This window comes from Rhinolophus sinicus, linkage group LG10 (genome assembly GCF_036562045.2).
Source record: "Rhinolophus sinicus isolate RSC01 linkage group LG10, ASM3656204v1, whole genome shotgun sequence".
In the NCBI taxonomy this organism is placed as follows: domain Eukaryota; kingdom Metazoa; phylum Chordata; class Mammalia; order Chiroptera; family Rhinolophidae; genus Rhinolophus; species Rhinolophus sinicus.
Genome location: NC_133759.1, coordinates 86006098 through 86023758, shown reverse-complemented (window position 1 = coordinate 86023758; position 17661 = coordinate 86006098). Strand labels below are relative to the sequence as shown.

The 17661-nt window shown below is 41.5% G+C and overlaps 1 protein-coding gene across 1 annotated transcript in view; it reads right to left on the bottom strand.

The window, feature by feature from the left end:
- SH3RF2 (SH3 domain containing ring finger 2) overlaps positions 1 to 17661 on the bottom strand; it is a 112944-nt gene that overhangs the window by 54405 nt on the left and 40878 nt on the right. Inside the window, exons 3-5 of the mRNA XM_019739097.2 lie at positions 11757 to 12026; positions 8671 to 8766; positions 1963 to 2286 (exon numbers count right to left, since the gene is read on the bottom strand). Coding sequence (XP_019594656.2) covers positions 1963 to 2286; positions 8671 to 8766; positions 11757 to 12026 — 690 coding nt within the window. The remainder of the gene's footprint in view (positions 1 to 1962; positions 2287 to 8670; positions 8767 to 11756; positions 12027 to 17661) is intronic.

Below are 17661 nucleotides of genomic sequence, written 5' to 3'. Positions count from 1 at the left end.
TCCGTCTCATCTCTTTTGTTTTCCGGATAATCAGAAGAGGGGAAAGGGATTGGTAATTCTTTAAGGAAGTCAGAAGCTGTTGTCTTTGTTTTTGATTCTTCAGGCAAAATAACATGCTATTAGATTTTTCAGGGGTTTTGGAAAGTCAACAGCCACAGAAATGAATAAGACACCATCCTTGCCCTTAAGAAGTTTTCAATCTAGTGAGCAAGGTGATATGATACATACACGGTATTTATAGTACAAAGAACAAGAGTATAAACCATGAGCTGTGAACACAGGGGACACATTGGTACTGCAGGGAGAGAGGCAAGAGGCTCCTTAAAGAAACGGTACGCATACAGGGCTTTGGGGGATGGATATGATCGTGACAGGAGAAGTCATCAAAAATAAATTCCCGGAGCAACGGCATGTATTTTTTCCATAAACATGTGTTCATTGCCCAGAGTAATGCAGGCACTCTCTGGGTACAAGGACAAAAAGCAGAGAGGTGGCCTAATATACACTCTGCTTAGGAATGTTGAGTAGATCACCGAAACGTGTGTGTGTGTGTGTGTGTGTGTGGTAGAGGGAGAACTTTGGGCATGAAGTGTGTATATACTTGTAAAAAAGTATTTGGAATGTGTGTATAGAAAAGGAGTTTTACGGTTTTGTTTGTTTGTTTGTTTTTTTAATGCAAGGGGAGTGTATATAGAGTGGAAAGTGCATTTGTGTGTGTGTGTGTGTGTTTGTGTGTAGTACACGTGGTGGGCAGAACTACATGAAAAGCCAGCCTCTTAGAGACCGAAAGAGTGGTATAAGATATGAAGTGTTACAGGAGGTGACTGACTGTTTTCCTTTTAGACCAGCACACAGGTCTTTGAGGAGCCCTTGACTTTCTCTTCCTCCTTGTCTTGTTAAAAAGGGATTAGAGTCCAATTAAGCCATTTAATCCCAAGGTAGAGATTCATGTTTAAAAACAAGATTTACAGCTTAAAAAAAATATATCAGGGCGAGTTGAGGTTTGTCCTTTCAAGTTGCCACCTGCGTGTTTTCTAAGAGTGTTTTCAGCAGAATACCCAACATGCAGTTCTTCTTAATTACTTTGCCTCATACCTTCAGTCCTTCATCTTTTAAAGTACCCTTCAGCCTAAATAGCCACATGCTCTTACAAGTACTTCTGCTTCTGGAGTTCCACAACCGCCCCTTGGCTTATGTCCCTTGAGTTGGCAACTCACTTGACCAGGTTTAATCATAACAGTATTAGGAACAAATATTTCGTGGGTGCTTTGTACGTGCTGGGCATTGTGCTAAGCACTTTACATACAGAATCTTATGCTCCATATGAAAACCCCCTACATGGATGTGTGACATGTGTAGTCACACAGGGCTTTGTGCTTAGAAGGGTTCTTTGCTTGGTTTAATGCTCTGCTGTTGTCATCTTGAAATTCTTGCTCATTTTTGAGCAAAGGACCTGCATTTTCATTTTTCACTGGGCCTTGCAAATTATGTTGCCAGTCCTGAACACACCCAATAGCCCATAATTTCTTTTTTTCTTCCTTTCCACCTGATGCCTGATACATTGCCATTAGATGGAACAGTGAATCTCCAATTGTTATTCCAGAGCCCTCTCTGGAAAACCGGTGCCATTATCTCCTTGAAGGGAAGTTCTTGAGGGGACAAGAACAACATCAAGGCTCTTAGCGTGGGAAAGCCGAGTATCTGTGAGAATTTGGCAAGTTGTTAAACTCCTCTAAGCCCCAGTTTTCTCATCTGTAAAGTGGGAACAACAATACCTAATTCACAGGCTGTTTCAAGGTTGAAATGAGATCGTGTATAAACAGCTCTGACACAATACATACGGCTTTAGTTATTATGCATTGTGGGTACTTAGCAGGTACTAAACATCCAATATCGCTCATGACATGGTGTGGATCACTCATCCAACTCCAAGATGCCCTTATCCCAGGGATTTTTCCCTACCTGTCCTGCAGAGCTGGGAGGAACATCTGCTTTCTCCACGTGCTGGGTGATCACAGAGGAGTTGCTGGAGCTGATCAGCACTGGGGTGCCGATCTCCACCATGGGGCTGCCCAAGGGAGAATGGACCATCCTGTTGAGAGTGTTCAAGGCTGTCGTGATGGAGAACTGCCCAGGCCCCTTCCTCCTGGACCCGGGGCCCCTTCGGAGGGTGGACGTGTTGGTCGCTTTGCCTCTGGAGGATGAGGACACCAGAGACAGGGTTTTTGTGCGAGATGGCTGACGGCCTTTGTTCTTCTCTAGCAGGTGTCTTGCAGTGAGATTTGGCTGAAGAGACAAAAGGTCCGATGAGAAGTTAGTCTTCCTGATCTAACATGAGCAGCTAAGTCTTACCCAGGCTAGTCTGAAGCCAGTTAAGATGCCACCACCTCAGTCCTCATGCCTTGGTCAGCTTCCATCTTTTATGAGTATGTCCCAGTTACTTTGCTATATCAGTAAATCTCACAACTCTCTTGCAAAGTGGGTACTACTCTTTCACTCTGTTCCTAAGGACCAAAGGGGTCAAAAATGAGCCGTCATACTCTTCCCTGGTCAGGAGCACTCATCCTTAGCAGTTTCTGCTAGCCACGTCCCAGCCCTTTCCACCTAGTGGGTCCTCCCCCCTCCTTCAGCCACCCCTCCACCCCCCACCAGGCTGGCTGCTTGTCCTTCTCCGTGCCCCTGCAGCATGCCGCCCCTGTGCTTTCCCATCCTAGCAATTTTCACCCCATACTGGAATCACTGAGTTTCCCCCAGTGGACCATTAGCTTCTCTGCTGTATCGTGGAGTCGATGCTGAGTGAGTGTGGAACAATGCGTGGATGAACTTGCTGCAGTTTATTTGATACATGTTTGAGCCAGAATGTAAATCCATCCAGGACCCTGAATCTTTATGCTTTGACCATCTTTTACTACTTCCTTTAAATATCTCTATCTCATCACCATTCTCTCCTGTTCTAGACTTTAGTGGTGTGCTGGTAAACCAGAAGAACAAACAAACAAAACCCTGCTTTGTAGAGTCTACTAATTTCTGTGGTGTCAATATCCACCAATGGTTTAACAGCTGGCTAGCAAAATTCCTGAAAATACAGCAACCAGCTCTTCCAATCTAGTACCAACTAGTTCTAGCACAGCCACTGACTGCATTATATTTTGAATACCCTGCCCTCCAAGGGCCCCTGAGAGTCCATTCCCTTCAGAAACCTGAAATCTGTTGACCAAAAAGGGGTTTGTGTGAATGAAACTTTCCAGGAATTTTACTCAAATTTCCATCATTATGATTCTCACCAGTTACGCTCTAGAACCACACGTCTTATTCTAATGTAGAGATGCAACCACAGAGGTAAAAGAGAGTGTGCCCAGTTAAGAACTTTTCAATGACAATGTGATTAAAATAGCCAAGACAGAAAATTTTAAAGCAGATGTAGTTTCTGCCTCAAGAAATTTGTAATATTGTGGGGGAAAATAATCATTAAGTAGGGGCAGGGGGATTATTACTGTCCACTTTAAAGATATGAAAGCTGAGGCCCAGAAGGGGTGACTTATAAATGGCAAAGCCAGTATGAAACAACCAAACGAAAAAATATCCCATAGTAGTAAGTGCTCTGCTGTGACAGAGTGACTGGGGGAATGGCTACTTTAGATTGGGGTGGGGTGGGGGGGTCAAAGAAGACCTGCTGAGAAGGTGACATTTAAGCTGAGACACAGATGACAAGCAGGAACCAGCCAGGTGAAGATGGGAGTAGGACCATGCCAGGCAGAGGGATTATAAGCTGGCGGAAACGTCCTGAAGTGGGGCAAGCTCAGCCCGGGTGAGAGTAAGACAAGAAAGAAACAGAGAAAAGGCTGGAGTGGAGCAAGTGAGGAGCAGGCAGTAAAGAGGAGACCACAGACACAGACAGGGGCGGATCACAAAGGGCCTGTTTGAAAAGGCTTCAAGTTTATTTTAAGTGTAATAAGAAGCCTTTGGCAGGATGTAGGTAGAGGAGTGACATGATCTGATTTATGCTTTTAAAAGCTCGTGCTACGGTTTGGCAGTTTCTTACAAAGGTAAGCACACACTTAGCATCTGACCCAGCAATTCCACTCCTAGGGTAATTACCCCAAAGAAATGAAAACTTATGCTCACTCAAAAAATGATGTGCGAATGTTTATAGCAGCTGATTCATAACTGCCAACAACGGGGAAATAATATCAATGTCTTGCAACGAGTAGATGGATAAACAACGTGTGGCGTATCCAGACAATGGAATAGGGACACGACAGCAAAAAGGGATGAACTACTGCTGCACGCAACACCATAGGTGAACCTCAGATGCATTCTGCTAAGTGGAAGAAGCCACATTCAAAAGGCTACTTTCTGTACGCTTCCACTTCTGTGACGTTCTGGAAGAGGAAAACTGTAGGAGCATTAAACAGATCGGTGGTGGCCAGGGCTTGGGAGTCGGGGAAGGAGATGACGACAAAGGGGCAGGATTCCCTTGTATTTTGGGGAGTGTGGGAACTATTCCATACCTCGATGGTAGTGTGGTCATACTGAATGCATGTATGCACACCTGTAGAACTGGACACCAGATAGAGGAAGTTCTACTGTATGGGACTAAAAAATACATAAGAAGCTCATTCTGGCTGTCATTCAGAAGTGCAGGACGGGGAGGAGGGGGGCCATGAGGAAGTCAGTGAAACTGCTCAGGCAATCTCTGACAGCAGTCTGCACGAGGGACAAGGTCTTACAGTCCCCAGGGCACCTATCCCTCCTTCATTCACCCAGGAAGAGGACAATATACACTCTTTGAGTTGAATGAGTCACGTTCCTTAGAGTCATTCACAGCTACTATGAGCTTCATTTTTTTGTGCTTCCACCTAATTATTCTGTCCCCAGGTGAGCAACACCGACAAAGGGCCCCATGGGACTCTTGGTCTGCCCTGTCCTCTGCCAGCGTGATTCACAGCTCAGCTGGGGAAGGACTGCCCATCTCTGAAATGTGCACCCACTCATTTGAAACAATATCCTTGAAGTTCACTGGGCCGTGCAAGAGTCAGATAACCCAGGCAAGCCCTGTTGGAGGAGTCCTGACAAGAATGGGTGTAAGCTCAGTGTTGGTTTGGCCACCTCTTTTTTTCAATCCAAGAAAAGTCCTGTTTAGGCCAAACCAACCAACCAACCAACCAACCAACCAACCAACCAACCAACCAACAAAACACATCACTGGCATAAGAAAGCTTTCCTTCCTTCCAATTGCTTCTCATGGCAGTGGTAATGCAAAACTTATTTAAAGAGTTCTCAGCAAGTGCTAGTCTTAATGAAATGACTGAAGTCACAATTTAAGTACGGCTTTAGAAAGTTCACTTTAGATGTCAAGCAATTTTTGAAAACCGGGTTGGCAGTCTAGAGCAATCACTTGCTTATCTTCCTCCCCTCCCAGCAATCAGGAGAACAAATGAAGCAATGGCTAGTTTGACGATAACTTGAGGGGTCTTGTAATTACCAATTTTAGAGATGAAGCGGTGGGGAGAGTTTCCAAATGAAGAATCATGAAAGGTAGAAGTTTTGGGGAAAAGTATCAGAAATGGGTGATAAAATGAGTGGTGCTGTTTTCCCTCCCCTACAGCTTTGAAGAAGCTTCTTCAAATAACGCAGGGGACCAAGCAAGCTCTAATCTGCAAAAAGTTAAGCCCCTCCTATGTGTCCAACTAGATATTAGTTGTCGCTGGTGTCTGTCCTTCGACACTTAAACACTGTCTCCCAATGAACATAATCGTTCCTCTTCAGCACATGTTGGTTGACCCAGCAAATGGCTCCCCCAGTAACTGAGGCACACAAATCAGAAAACGGGGCATGATCCTTGACCCCTTCTGCTCCCCTGCTCCCTACTTCTATCAGCCTCCAAGTCCGGTCGATCTACTTCTGAAAAGGTCCTTGAATCTTCCCACTTGCTTCCCATCTACTGGCCCAAGTCACAGTCGCCTTCTAACCGAGCCACGCTGTAGCCCTCTCCTCACTGTTCTTTCTGCTTTTTTCTCCCTCCTCTTCAAATTATTTTTCCCACTACAGCCAGAGCAGCCTGTAAGAAGCCCACATCTGATGGAATCACTGCCTCACTTAAAAGCTTTCAATGGCTTCTGCTGACTTCTGGATCGAGTCCAAGCGTCTACGACATGGCAGAGACAGTACTCACCAAATACTCCACATACTCCCCTAGCCTTCTCAGCTGACGTGAACACAGATGGGGCTACGTCACTGGTTCAGGCCAGTGGGCTGTGAGTGGGAGTGACACGTGTCATTCTGAGCAGAGGCACTTGCTCATAGACAACTCTTTCCCTGCTGTAAAAACTAGGAAGTCCACGTGTTTCAGATGGTGCCACTACAAGGTGGCCCCGCCGATTAGTCTGGGTTCCCAGGTGATTTATGTGAACAGAGTTTCTCACCATTCTGTATTGAACATACAATGTGGGTAAGAAACAACTTTTTCTTTGTGAAGTCACTGAGATTTGGGGCTGTTTATTACCATATCATAACCTAGCTCATCTTCTTGAATACAGGATGGTTTACAAGGCTCTCTGTGATCCATCTCCCATTTATTTCCCTGGCTTCATTTGTTTGGTCAATCTCTTCCTCTCTAAGCTCCAGCTCTAGTATTCTTTTGGACCATTGGATGCATCAAAATTCTGCAGGACTTTTGCACATACTATCTCCATTCCCTAAAACATTCTTCCCTCTGTGCTTAACCTACATAACTTCTAATCAGCGGTCAGATCTTGGTTTAAGAGGCATTTGCTGAGTCAGATAAGTTGCCTCCCTCCCTGCAAAGTTCCCGCTACTTTACACTTTGCATCATTCATCACAGTTATAATGACTTGATTAATGTCTGACTTTATAATCTGAAAATAGGGACCCCTGTCTGTCTTGTCTCTTTAGAACTTAGCATAGGAACTGACATAGCAGGCGCTCAGTGAAAAATTAGTTGAAGGATTGAATATACGTTTAGAATGGGGTCACACTGAGTGGTTTGTTTTCTAAAATTTTTCCGGGTTAGTCTGACAACCTCTCAAATATTTTTTCATTCATTCACTTGTTAAGCCAATTTTTAATAGAGTACCTGTTCTGTGTTAGGCTAGCCTATGAAGTACAAGCAATATACACACAGGTGTTTAGAGAAATTAGAGACAGCTCAGTGTTCAGCTGGTTGCTGAAATTATACGGAGAAAGTGGGTTTCTAGCAGAGCCTTGTAAAATGAGTGAAATTTGAACAGGTAGAATTGGCTGGGTATACCTGGAAGGGGCCTCAGCAAGAGAAAAAGCACTGGGAATGAGAATTTATTAGACATAGAAGACCAGCCTCTCTGGGCCCTTCCTCCATCCCTCCCTTCCTTCCATTTTTTCATCCCCTCAACACTGATTGAGTAGAGGATGTGTAGAGAACCTTGAAAGCTGGACAGTGATCTGGGCATACCATTCACTTAAGAACCCACTTTGGCTTATGAATGAAAGATTGGTTCCGTTTCTCCTATCATGCCTCTGTTCTGCTTTCACCCCACTCTCCTAGAGGATGGGGAGCATGCCTTTTACTTCTTTCATAGATTCCCACTGCTGACGTCTAATGCCTTATGCCTCGTAAGCACCCAATACATACAGTTAATCAATGAAAACTTTCTTTTAAATTTGTAATGATCTGCTTCAAGCTACGGTGAGGTTGAAGGCTAGAGAGGTTAGGAACTTCAGGTTAGATGATTATATTGGAGAAATAGCCTAGTATGTGCTCTTTCTTTCTTTAAAAAACAAACAAACAAGTAATATGTGCTCATTTCAGAAGATTTACAAAATACAAGCCAGCAGAAAAAAAAGAAAATCATCTAGTATCTCACCATCTGATGATCACCACTGTTAATATTTAGGTACATTTCCTTTTAGTCCTTTATCCTTTATATACACACACATATATTTATTAATCTAGTGTCATATACTTGAGTTTGTTTCTTTTTGTTGTGGTAAGAAACATACAACATAAAATTTATCACATTAACTATGTGTAAGTATACAGTTTAGTAGTATGAAGTATATTCACGTTGTTGTGAAACAGATCTCTAGGACTTTTTCATCTTCTAAATCTTAAACTCTATGCCCATAAAACTTTATTTTAGTTAACAATAGATCACAAACATTTCCCCATAATACCAAATAGTCCATGACACTGAATATTCTTCTCTAACATTATTTTTAAGGGGTATATTTTCTATCACCATTATTTTAAAAAACTAAATCCTTATTGTTGGGTAGTTAGATTCTTTTTTTTTTTTAACCATTATACACAATGCAATGGTGAGCATTCTTGCCCATTTTATACATATATCTTTGCATACTTTTTAAAATATTTCCTTACAATAAAGTCTCAGATGTGGAATTGCTGACTCGGAGGAGATGTACATTTTTAACGTTCTTGATATGAGTTTGGATATGAGAGACTGTACCAATTTACATTTCTACCAGCAGAATGAAAAGGCCCATTTCACCACCCTCTTGCCAGGACTGGGTATTATCATCTGGCATCTTTAGAGACTTTAGTTAGTTCTGAAATAAGCCTCAGATCAAATGGGAATTCCTCTCAGAAATCACTGTAGCACATGTGTATTTCTGAGTAAGCTTGAATCAGATGTAGACTTGATACTCACGTACCTCGACAAACAAGATTGGGAAGATGCCCACTTTGTCTCCTAACTTTCCTTCCGCCCAGTTCTCATCCACTCGGCTGATCACAGTGATGATATCATCCTGAAAGAGAGAAGTCTCATGGTCAGTGTTTACTCTCAGTTTTCAGGTGGTGAAAGCTCTGTGGACATCCGCTTGGAGTCCCAGAAGGAGTAATGTACAAGAAATGTAGTTCTTTCATGATTTATTTACACAATTTTCCTGCTAGATGATCTTTCTCCATACAGGGCAGGATTTGGGTCATCAAGACCACAGGAGAAGTAGAAATAATTTGGAGGATAAATGGAATCCAATAGGAAAACTTAGAAATGTTTCTAGGTTTCAATTACCAGCAGAATCTGGGCTTTTCATTTAAGTTAATCTGAAGGAGAAATCAAGATGAAAGCCATAGTTTGACAAACTTAGTAAAAGGGAGACTGAATTTCATTCTGATTTTGAAGACTTTTCAGAACCTGTTCAATATTTAATGTATCAAATGTAAAGTCGCTTTTTGTTCAAATTTTTCTTATTTTATAAAAGGTTGTATGTAGATTTGTAGAAACACTTGAAAATACAGATAAGCAAAACAAAGAAAAATTTCTATTACAGAATAGGTAAAACCACTATTAACAGCTTGGTTAATACTTTTTTTTCCAGATTCTTTTCTATGAAGATAAAACATATATACACGTACATATAACCACACTAATTTTTAAAGTCTCTTCCAAAAACATACACACATGCATATAATAACATAAATTTTAGATGTAAAGAACATAAATTTTAGATGACGAATTTTTATGTTGACTATATCCACGAAAATCCCAACCAGATAAAAAGTTATCGAATTCATAGACACAGACAATAGTTTAGTGGTTCACAGAGGGTAAGGGGGGAAAAGGGTGGTAGATGAGGGTAAAGAGGGTCAAATATGTGATGGAAGGAGAACTGATTCTGGGTGGTAAACACACAATGTGATCTATAGATGATGTATTACAGAATTGTACACCTGAAACCTATGTAACTTTACTAACAATTGTCACCCCAATAAGTTTTAAGTGAAAACAAAAAAGGAGTTATCAAATATTCCCGGTGTCCAGAAGGCTCCTTTGTACCCTGTTCATTTTGTCTATTGTACTTCATACAGGCGTAGCCATACTGGACACATTGATTTTTCACTGACCAGGGACACCTTTCCACGTCCATGCCTGTTCGTTATCTAAACCTGAATATTTATCCACCCATCTCTCTGGCCTTCTGATCCATGCCCCTGAGTAATTTAGATGCATCCAAATCTAAATTCATTTACTGCGTCATACCTTTTCTTAACTTTTTCTGTCCTTATTACAATTTGCCATTATACATTTTGAGGTCATTATTTCTTCAATGCCAGTGTAGCCCGTCAGACCATAAACTTCATGTGTGCAGGGCCTGTGTCTGTTTTGCTCATTTCTGTGTCCCCAGCACCTAATACAGTGGCTCCGCTTTACTAGTCACCCAATAAATATTTCTAGAATGCATACATGCATGAATGACTACGTGAATACATTGTACAATTTACTGAGATAGAAAACACTAGGGAAAAAGCAGCTTTGAGAGGAAAGATCCTTAGTTTCATTTGGACACGCTGAGGTTAGGAAGACCATGAGATTTCCTACAGTGGTCTCTGCCTTCCCCAGCCTTCCACAGTGGATCAAATTCTCTCTTCGGGTTCCTTGTCATAATTGCCAATTTATGTGTCTGTTCCTTCCACCAGGACTGCTGGCTCTGTGAAGGTAGGGACAGTGATTCATCATTTTATCCCCAGTGGACAGCTTGGTGCATGGCTGGGCTTACTGAATGAATGAACAGGTGGAGTAAGTGTCCCAATTTGCAAATTCCCAGAGAGGGACAAAAAAAGAAAAAAAAAAAGAAAAAAAAAAAAAGAAAGCAGACAATGCTTCCTGTTGCTGTCTTCTTCCAGCTATGTCCCCAGAGCTCAGTGTCTAACACTGGGCACAAAGGAAATACTGAATAAATACTTGTGGGATTGAACCATCCTTTCTCTAACTGTAGCTGGAGTATAGACTTTGCGGCTGGGCTACAGAACAACTTTCCTTATGGGACTCACTCTGAGGTGCCAAGACAATAATGATCTGTATTTCAAAATATGGAGGACAGTGAGGTTATCTAGTTGGAGGGAATCTGAAGTAAATTTCATTTCTGGTAGTGGTGGAATAAAAATGTTTGACTAAACAGAAGACCTTTCCTGAACTACTGTAACAGTGGCACTTCTGGTGCTTGATCTACTTATCATAAGTAGCAAAGAATGAAACTCACCGCAACTTTGGTTTCTACCAGAAAATTTGAATGTTTAAAGAACAATAAATACTGAATTAAACATGGAATTAAAGTAGTCTAGACTTAAGTAGAAGTGTTCTTACTTGCATATGGTGAAGAATCATCCAATAAAAAAAAAAGAGGTGAAAAATCTTAGTGTCATTAACGTCCTTGGAAAATATATCTTGTAAGAGGTTATTTATGTATAAAGGTGGAATTCTGTTATGATGTGTGTTTGGAGTGTTTTGAATGCACTGTTTACAAGAGAGTAGACTGTCGTAAATGCGAAGAATTAGTGATGAGAGCTTGGTCAGTAAGAACACCCTTACGTGATAGGGAGGGAAGAGCTGTAGTGTATTTTCCTGTCCACGTGTCTCTTTCTCCCACTACTCTGTCTGAGGGCGGGAACTGTGACTTGTTCATGCTGTATCCCTAATGCCTGCAAAGAACAGGTGCTCTAAAGCGATTGCAGAACGAATAAATGAAGGTTTAAATGTCTCTTTTTGTAATTGCAATAGAAAAGGTGAAGGATTTCTATCAAACTGTTATTTCTATCAACCTGTAGAGTTCTCTAGTGACTTCATGTCTATGTAGTTTGAATTGTACATGCATCTTACACACATATATATACCTATATGCATTTCCATATAAAATATATATAATTAAAAAAATCATCTAATATTAAGCAAACAACTCCAGGTTCCGCCACAGACTATGTGGTCACTGGTGACTCTGGAGGTTGCCCAGAATCTCACCTTGAGGAAGGTCAGGCAGTCCTGGTTGTCATTCTTGTCCTTGTCTCGGAGGTCGAAGTTGTAGAGGGCCCGGCAGAGTGGGGGCGGCTGGGGCAGCTGCTTGATGACTTCCACAGAGCTGGTGGGGAAGAATCCACTGATGCCATTGATCTCCCCCTGGTACCAGTTCTCGTCCAGCTGTCTCCGGAGGAGGATGACATCTCCCTTATTAAACCTCAGGTCACCGGGATTCTGCCCTCGGTAGTTGCATAAGGCCTTGGCGCGAGGCACCTGTGGTAGGACAGAGCAGTGAAACAGGTGCTTAGCTTAGAGGCAGGAGGGACAGAAGGAAGCATATTAATAATTAACTACTGAGCACTTCCTAGGCGCTGAGTGCTGTACGTGGGTCATCTCGTGGATCTGTAAACATCGAATGCAATGTTTACAACAAAACAGAGTGTTGTCAATGAGTAGAATGAGGTGATGAATTGTATGCAGAATTATATAGTAGAATAATGTGATCTGTGGATGATATCTTTGAGACAGACACTCTAATTAACCCCATTTCTAAGTGGGGTGACCAGAGTGGTTTAGTAACTTGCCTCAGGTGACACAGTGGGAAATGGCAGATATGAGAACTGCACTCAGGCCACCTGATTTTAGAGCTCCTGTTCTTAATCACTATGCAGAGAACCAGGTTTTGGACTTGACTCCCTAACTATGCGAACTTGAGTGAGTCAGTGATGCTTTCTGGGGCCTGAACCCTGGTTTTGAATTCTAGCTCCACCTCTTTTCCCTTTTGTGACCCCATGTCTGTTTCTCAGACAACTGGGTCAAGTTACGTAATCTTTCTTAAACTGTATTCACTTATACAGTAGGGGTAATAATAGAATACCCACCTCATTAGGGTAGTTGTGAGGAATAAGTACTTATAATACTTTTAGCACATTGCTTGGTACAAAGTATGTGCTCAATAAATGACATTTCTTATTAACATCATCTACAATGGAGGGCTAATGATATCAGTTCTACCTATTGTTCAATATCGATGGGAAGAAAACTGAGGTGAAAACTCCTTGAAAACAGAAAGTGTTCTATGAGAGTGATACAATATAATTGGTCCTAAGCCTCACAAATGTTTGAATCATTAGGAAGAACACCTGAGACAAAGAAACAATGAGTCAGAAATCAATCATCAATTTAAAAAAATCAGCTAAAGAATAGTCATTTGTCAAATCAGTTGTCTGTCCAAATAATTATTTCATTCAATGCATTTCTTTTTTTTAATTGAACCTGGTGTCTCCACACAGAAACAGCCTCACTCTGGTCCTGTTTGAAGTAAGTGTGGCCAACGGAAGCTTCTGATAATGCAGGTTTAATAGAAAACCTATCAGTGTCATGGGGATTGTGTTTTATTTTGTGCTTTTCTCTGCACTGGGGTGAAACAGTCCCCTCTCCTGGGGGCAGTCTTGCTACTCGTAAGGGGGTCGAAGAAGGCATTAATTCAGTTCTTCAAGAAAGTTCTGTGTCTGCAATTCTTTTGAAAAGAATTTTTAAGCAGCTTAGGGGTAGAGACAGGACCTAAACAGCATCATACTGCTGATGAGATGGTGGAGCAGTGCTTTTCTGCTGGTCCCTGGATACAGTAAGGAGAGCCTGGGGAGTTAGAAAACCACAGGAACACAGCTCATCCTCGGAGTGTGGTGGACAGGTGAGCAAAGTTGTGCTAGGAGGTTTGGTACAGTGTAGCAGATAAACAGAATTGGTTGAATAAATTATGATACACCCATACAATAGAATACCCTGCAGTCATTAAAATTGATGATACTGATCTATATTTAATACCATTGAGAGTTATTCATAATATATTGTTATGTATAATAGAAGATGTTAAAACAGTTAAAACAGGCTTTCACTATAGACACATACATATATGTTTACCTGAGGAAAATGCTAGATGGCTATACACCAACATTTTAAGCGTGATTATTTCTAAGAGGTGAGATTTTTGAATATTAAAAAAAAAGTTTCCCTAAGTGCTTAGCAGTGTTTTCTATTCTACAATGAAATAATTGTGTTTCCTGTTAAAATTGGATAGTAAAAATAAAGCGAATGAAACTGGGGGGGATGAGAAGTGAAAAGTATGGGAGTAACTTAGGAAAAAAATAAGCCAGGCTGAGTAGGATCAGCAAATGATGCCACTACGATTTTGGAGAAGTGCTCCTAACCTGAGGACTAAGCGGGTAGATAGATGCAGGATGAGAGCAGAAGATTTTGGGGGAACGATTTGAATCTGCTAAACTTCTAGGGTTGGGTATATCAGGGAACAAAAGTTGTCCTTCTATATTTCTTCACTCCAATTTGCCCTTGTAAATATAAATCCCATTTTTCTGGGTACGTGACCACCTAAAACACTAGTCACATTTTCTAGCTTCCCTGGCAACTAAGTTCTGGCCAGTGGGGTATAAGTAACTTTTAGAAAGTGTCTTTACTGAAAGAGACCCTTTTCCTTTCCTCCATTTTAATTTGTGGAATGCAGACGTGATTGCTGGAGCTCTAGCTGCCATCCTGAATAATGAGGATGAGGGTCATACCTAACAAGAAAAGGAAGCAGTATGGGTTGCAGAGCTGCTAGACCAGTCTTCCATACTTTACTTCCAGATTTTTGGCTGAAAGCTAAATAAACTTGCATTTTGCTCAATGGACTGTTATTTTAGATTTGTAAAAGGAAAAGAAACGAAAATGAAAAAATTAAGAAAAAAGAATTAAAGCCCTTTTGACTGCATAATAATGATAATACCAACAGCTAATATTTATTGAGTGTTTCTTCCTATGTGCCAGGCACTGTGCTAACCATGCCACAATATACTTGTATTTACTTAATTCTCACAATAAACTGTGATTAGAAAACTGGGTATCAGAGAGCTTGAAAATTGCCCAAATTCATGAAGCTAGAAAGTGGTAGAGTTAGGATTTGAACTCAGGTCTGTCTATCCCCAGCCTAAGTACTTAACCAGTCATCCAGTGTTTCTCAAAATGAAGTCTGTGGTCCAACTGTTTCAGAATCCTGGGAGATATTAAAAATGCAGATTCCTGGACCCCATCCCTGACCTATTTGACTAGGATCTCTTGGATTGCAATTCAAGTAGCTGCATTTTTATCAAGCGCTCCCAGTATCCAAGTTTGATGCCCCCTGATCTGAGTTATGTCTTATTCTAGCTAACATGGGAGCAACGAAATTTTGATGTAGGTTTTGGCTGAAATGCTTTTTTCTTTCCCTTCCCTTCCCTTCCCTTCCCTTCCCTTCCCTTCCCTTCCCTTCCCTTCCCTTCCCTTCTCTTTTCTTTTCTTTTCTTTTCTTTTCTTTTCTGGAAGACACCCAGTACAAGTGGCTTACATACTTTCATGACTACTGAGCACGTATATAAAACTAAAATTGCACTACATGCTTAAATCTCTTTGAAGATGCATTAACTTTGAAATCGTGAGATAGTGCCAAACTTTTATCAAACATAAATGACCCTAGAGCACTGGTGGACTGTCCACTGGGGGTTGGAGAGAGCCCATGGCACAACATGTGTTGGTAAACACATAGGCTCTTCAGTATTCTGACACCAAGTGTCAACTGCAGAATTCTTCGCAATTAATTCATAATTGTTCCTTTTGCTTGATGGTTGATACTCTTTCCAATGATTTAAACTTACACATTATTTAAAAAATATTTTTCTTTTTAAAATTTATTTATTTTTATCAGTTACGGTTGACATTAATATTATCTTATATTAGTTTCAGGTGCACAGCATAGTGGTGAGACATTCATATCATGTATGCAGTGATCCCCCGATTAGTTTAGTACCCACCTGGCACTCTACATAGTTGTTGCAACATTATTGACTATATTCTCTATGATGTACTTTACATGCCGTGACCATTTTGTTTTACTCCACGTGCCCAGTAGTCATATATTCCAAAGCCACTGGACCACTTGAGTACATAAGTGCCACTGTTTAATGAAACACATATATTGAGGTCTGTAAACCTCACTGTGTGACTTGGAGTGCTTCCTGCAGGAAACTGATGGCATGGATCATGGTGATATCTAAAAGAACAATGCTTTTATCTTCATAGATTATTTCGTTGAACTATATAAAATGGGTATCAATACATGTATTTACTTCCCCCACCCCCCAAAAGAGTCATCTTTTGTCCATCTTCCTTCAGTATTGTGAAAGTGAATGGTAAATTCTATTTTTAACATGAAGACTCTTTTCACCTTCTTTTCTCTTCATTTTGGATAATCCCTCCCCGGATGCTCAGTTCTACATTCATACCTACAGGAAATATTGGCTTCTATACTGTAGAGAGGGAGGAAGGGAAAAGGGGGTGGGGTTGGGGAGGTGGGAGAGAGATGGAAAGAGAGAGAGAGAGTCTGAAGAGAGGAAGGAAATTAACATTCACTGTGGTTCTGACAAGTCATAGAAAATGATCTCAAAAGCCGATGATGTAGGTGATATTGCCCCATTTTATTGATGAAAAAACAGAAGTTCTGAGATGCTCCATGTCACCGTGCAAGGTCACACAGCCAGAGTATGACAGCCCCAAGACTGACTTAGGCTCATTTGACCTCAAAGCACCCTCATTTTCTTTCATCCAGCTGAAGTCACCTAAGTACATTTTTCCATCATAAAACTCATTTGGGGCTCTGTTTTGTAATCAAAATCTGAATAGAGTGTGAATGCAATTTGCTTGCTGCTGGCTGCATTAGCATGAATTATTGAACTGCAGGGCCCTCATGCATAAGTTAAGCACCTGGAGAGACTCAGCTGGCTGATTCTCTGAAGGGAAAGTGCCTCCAAGTGCCACATCAGCTATCACTGCTGTCTTGTTGGTCACAGCGGTCATCACCCATAACTGTTTTCCCAGGTACAGGTGGGAGGGGGAATGGGGATAAAGTGGGTGTGGAGGTCTCACAGCCAGGCCATTAAAAACTTTTTTCCTGGTGTTTTCCAGACAGATAATCCAGCGGAAGCTTGTGCGTGCCTATAAAGCTTTCTTTTTCTGAGATTCAAAAGCCTCAAGAATTCTATGCTCCTGTAATTCTTCTATTGATATGTCATGTCAAGGAGGATCTGAAAGCCACGAGGGCCCTGTTTCTGATGGAGGGTAACGCATAGAACCCAGAAACAGGGAAACGGGGGCATGTGGGGACACGAGTAGTACAGTGTTGTTGGAGTAATTATGAATGTTAGCAGTAAAATTATGGCAAGCATCTCTTCTCTGAGGAACCTGCTCTCCATCTTCTGATGGGCATGTCATTCACTCTGGACACACCACACACACAGGTGTGTGGCCCAGGCCGGCCAGTTAGAGTACCCACATCCTCCTGGCATAGCGCTTGGTCCAGGTCAAGCATGGGCCCCAAACAGGGCCAATTGGAATCTTCTTTGAAGTTTGATACATAGATGCCAAGAAGAGAGTCTTTCTTACTTTTGGATCGTGAGCTTTGAGGTGGTAAGCCTTGGATGACCAGGGGTGATACTACCCCACCAGCAGACACACTTTGCTGACTGACGCTGCAGAAGGCAGCAGAACTAGCGATACAGTGAGATAAATAGGGAACTAGGCATACAGAACCATGATGACAAAATTGAACACCTAAATCCAGCTGAGCCAGAAGGCTACTCAGGTAAATGAGATCATATCCCCAGCATATTGTTTACGAAAATAACTATTTGGAGTTATTTTCTGACACTTGAAACTGAACAAGTCCTGACGAATACATATTACAGCAGAACTGCCTAACAATGGAATATTCAAATAGTAGAATTCAGAAACAGGAGCAGGTCTATCTGCCAGTGAGCCCGGAGCTTAGTTCCAATATGAAAATAATGAAGGAGGCACTTGGACTGATAACAGGGTAAGACAA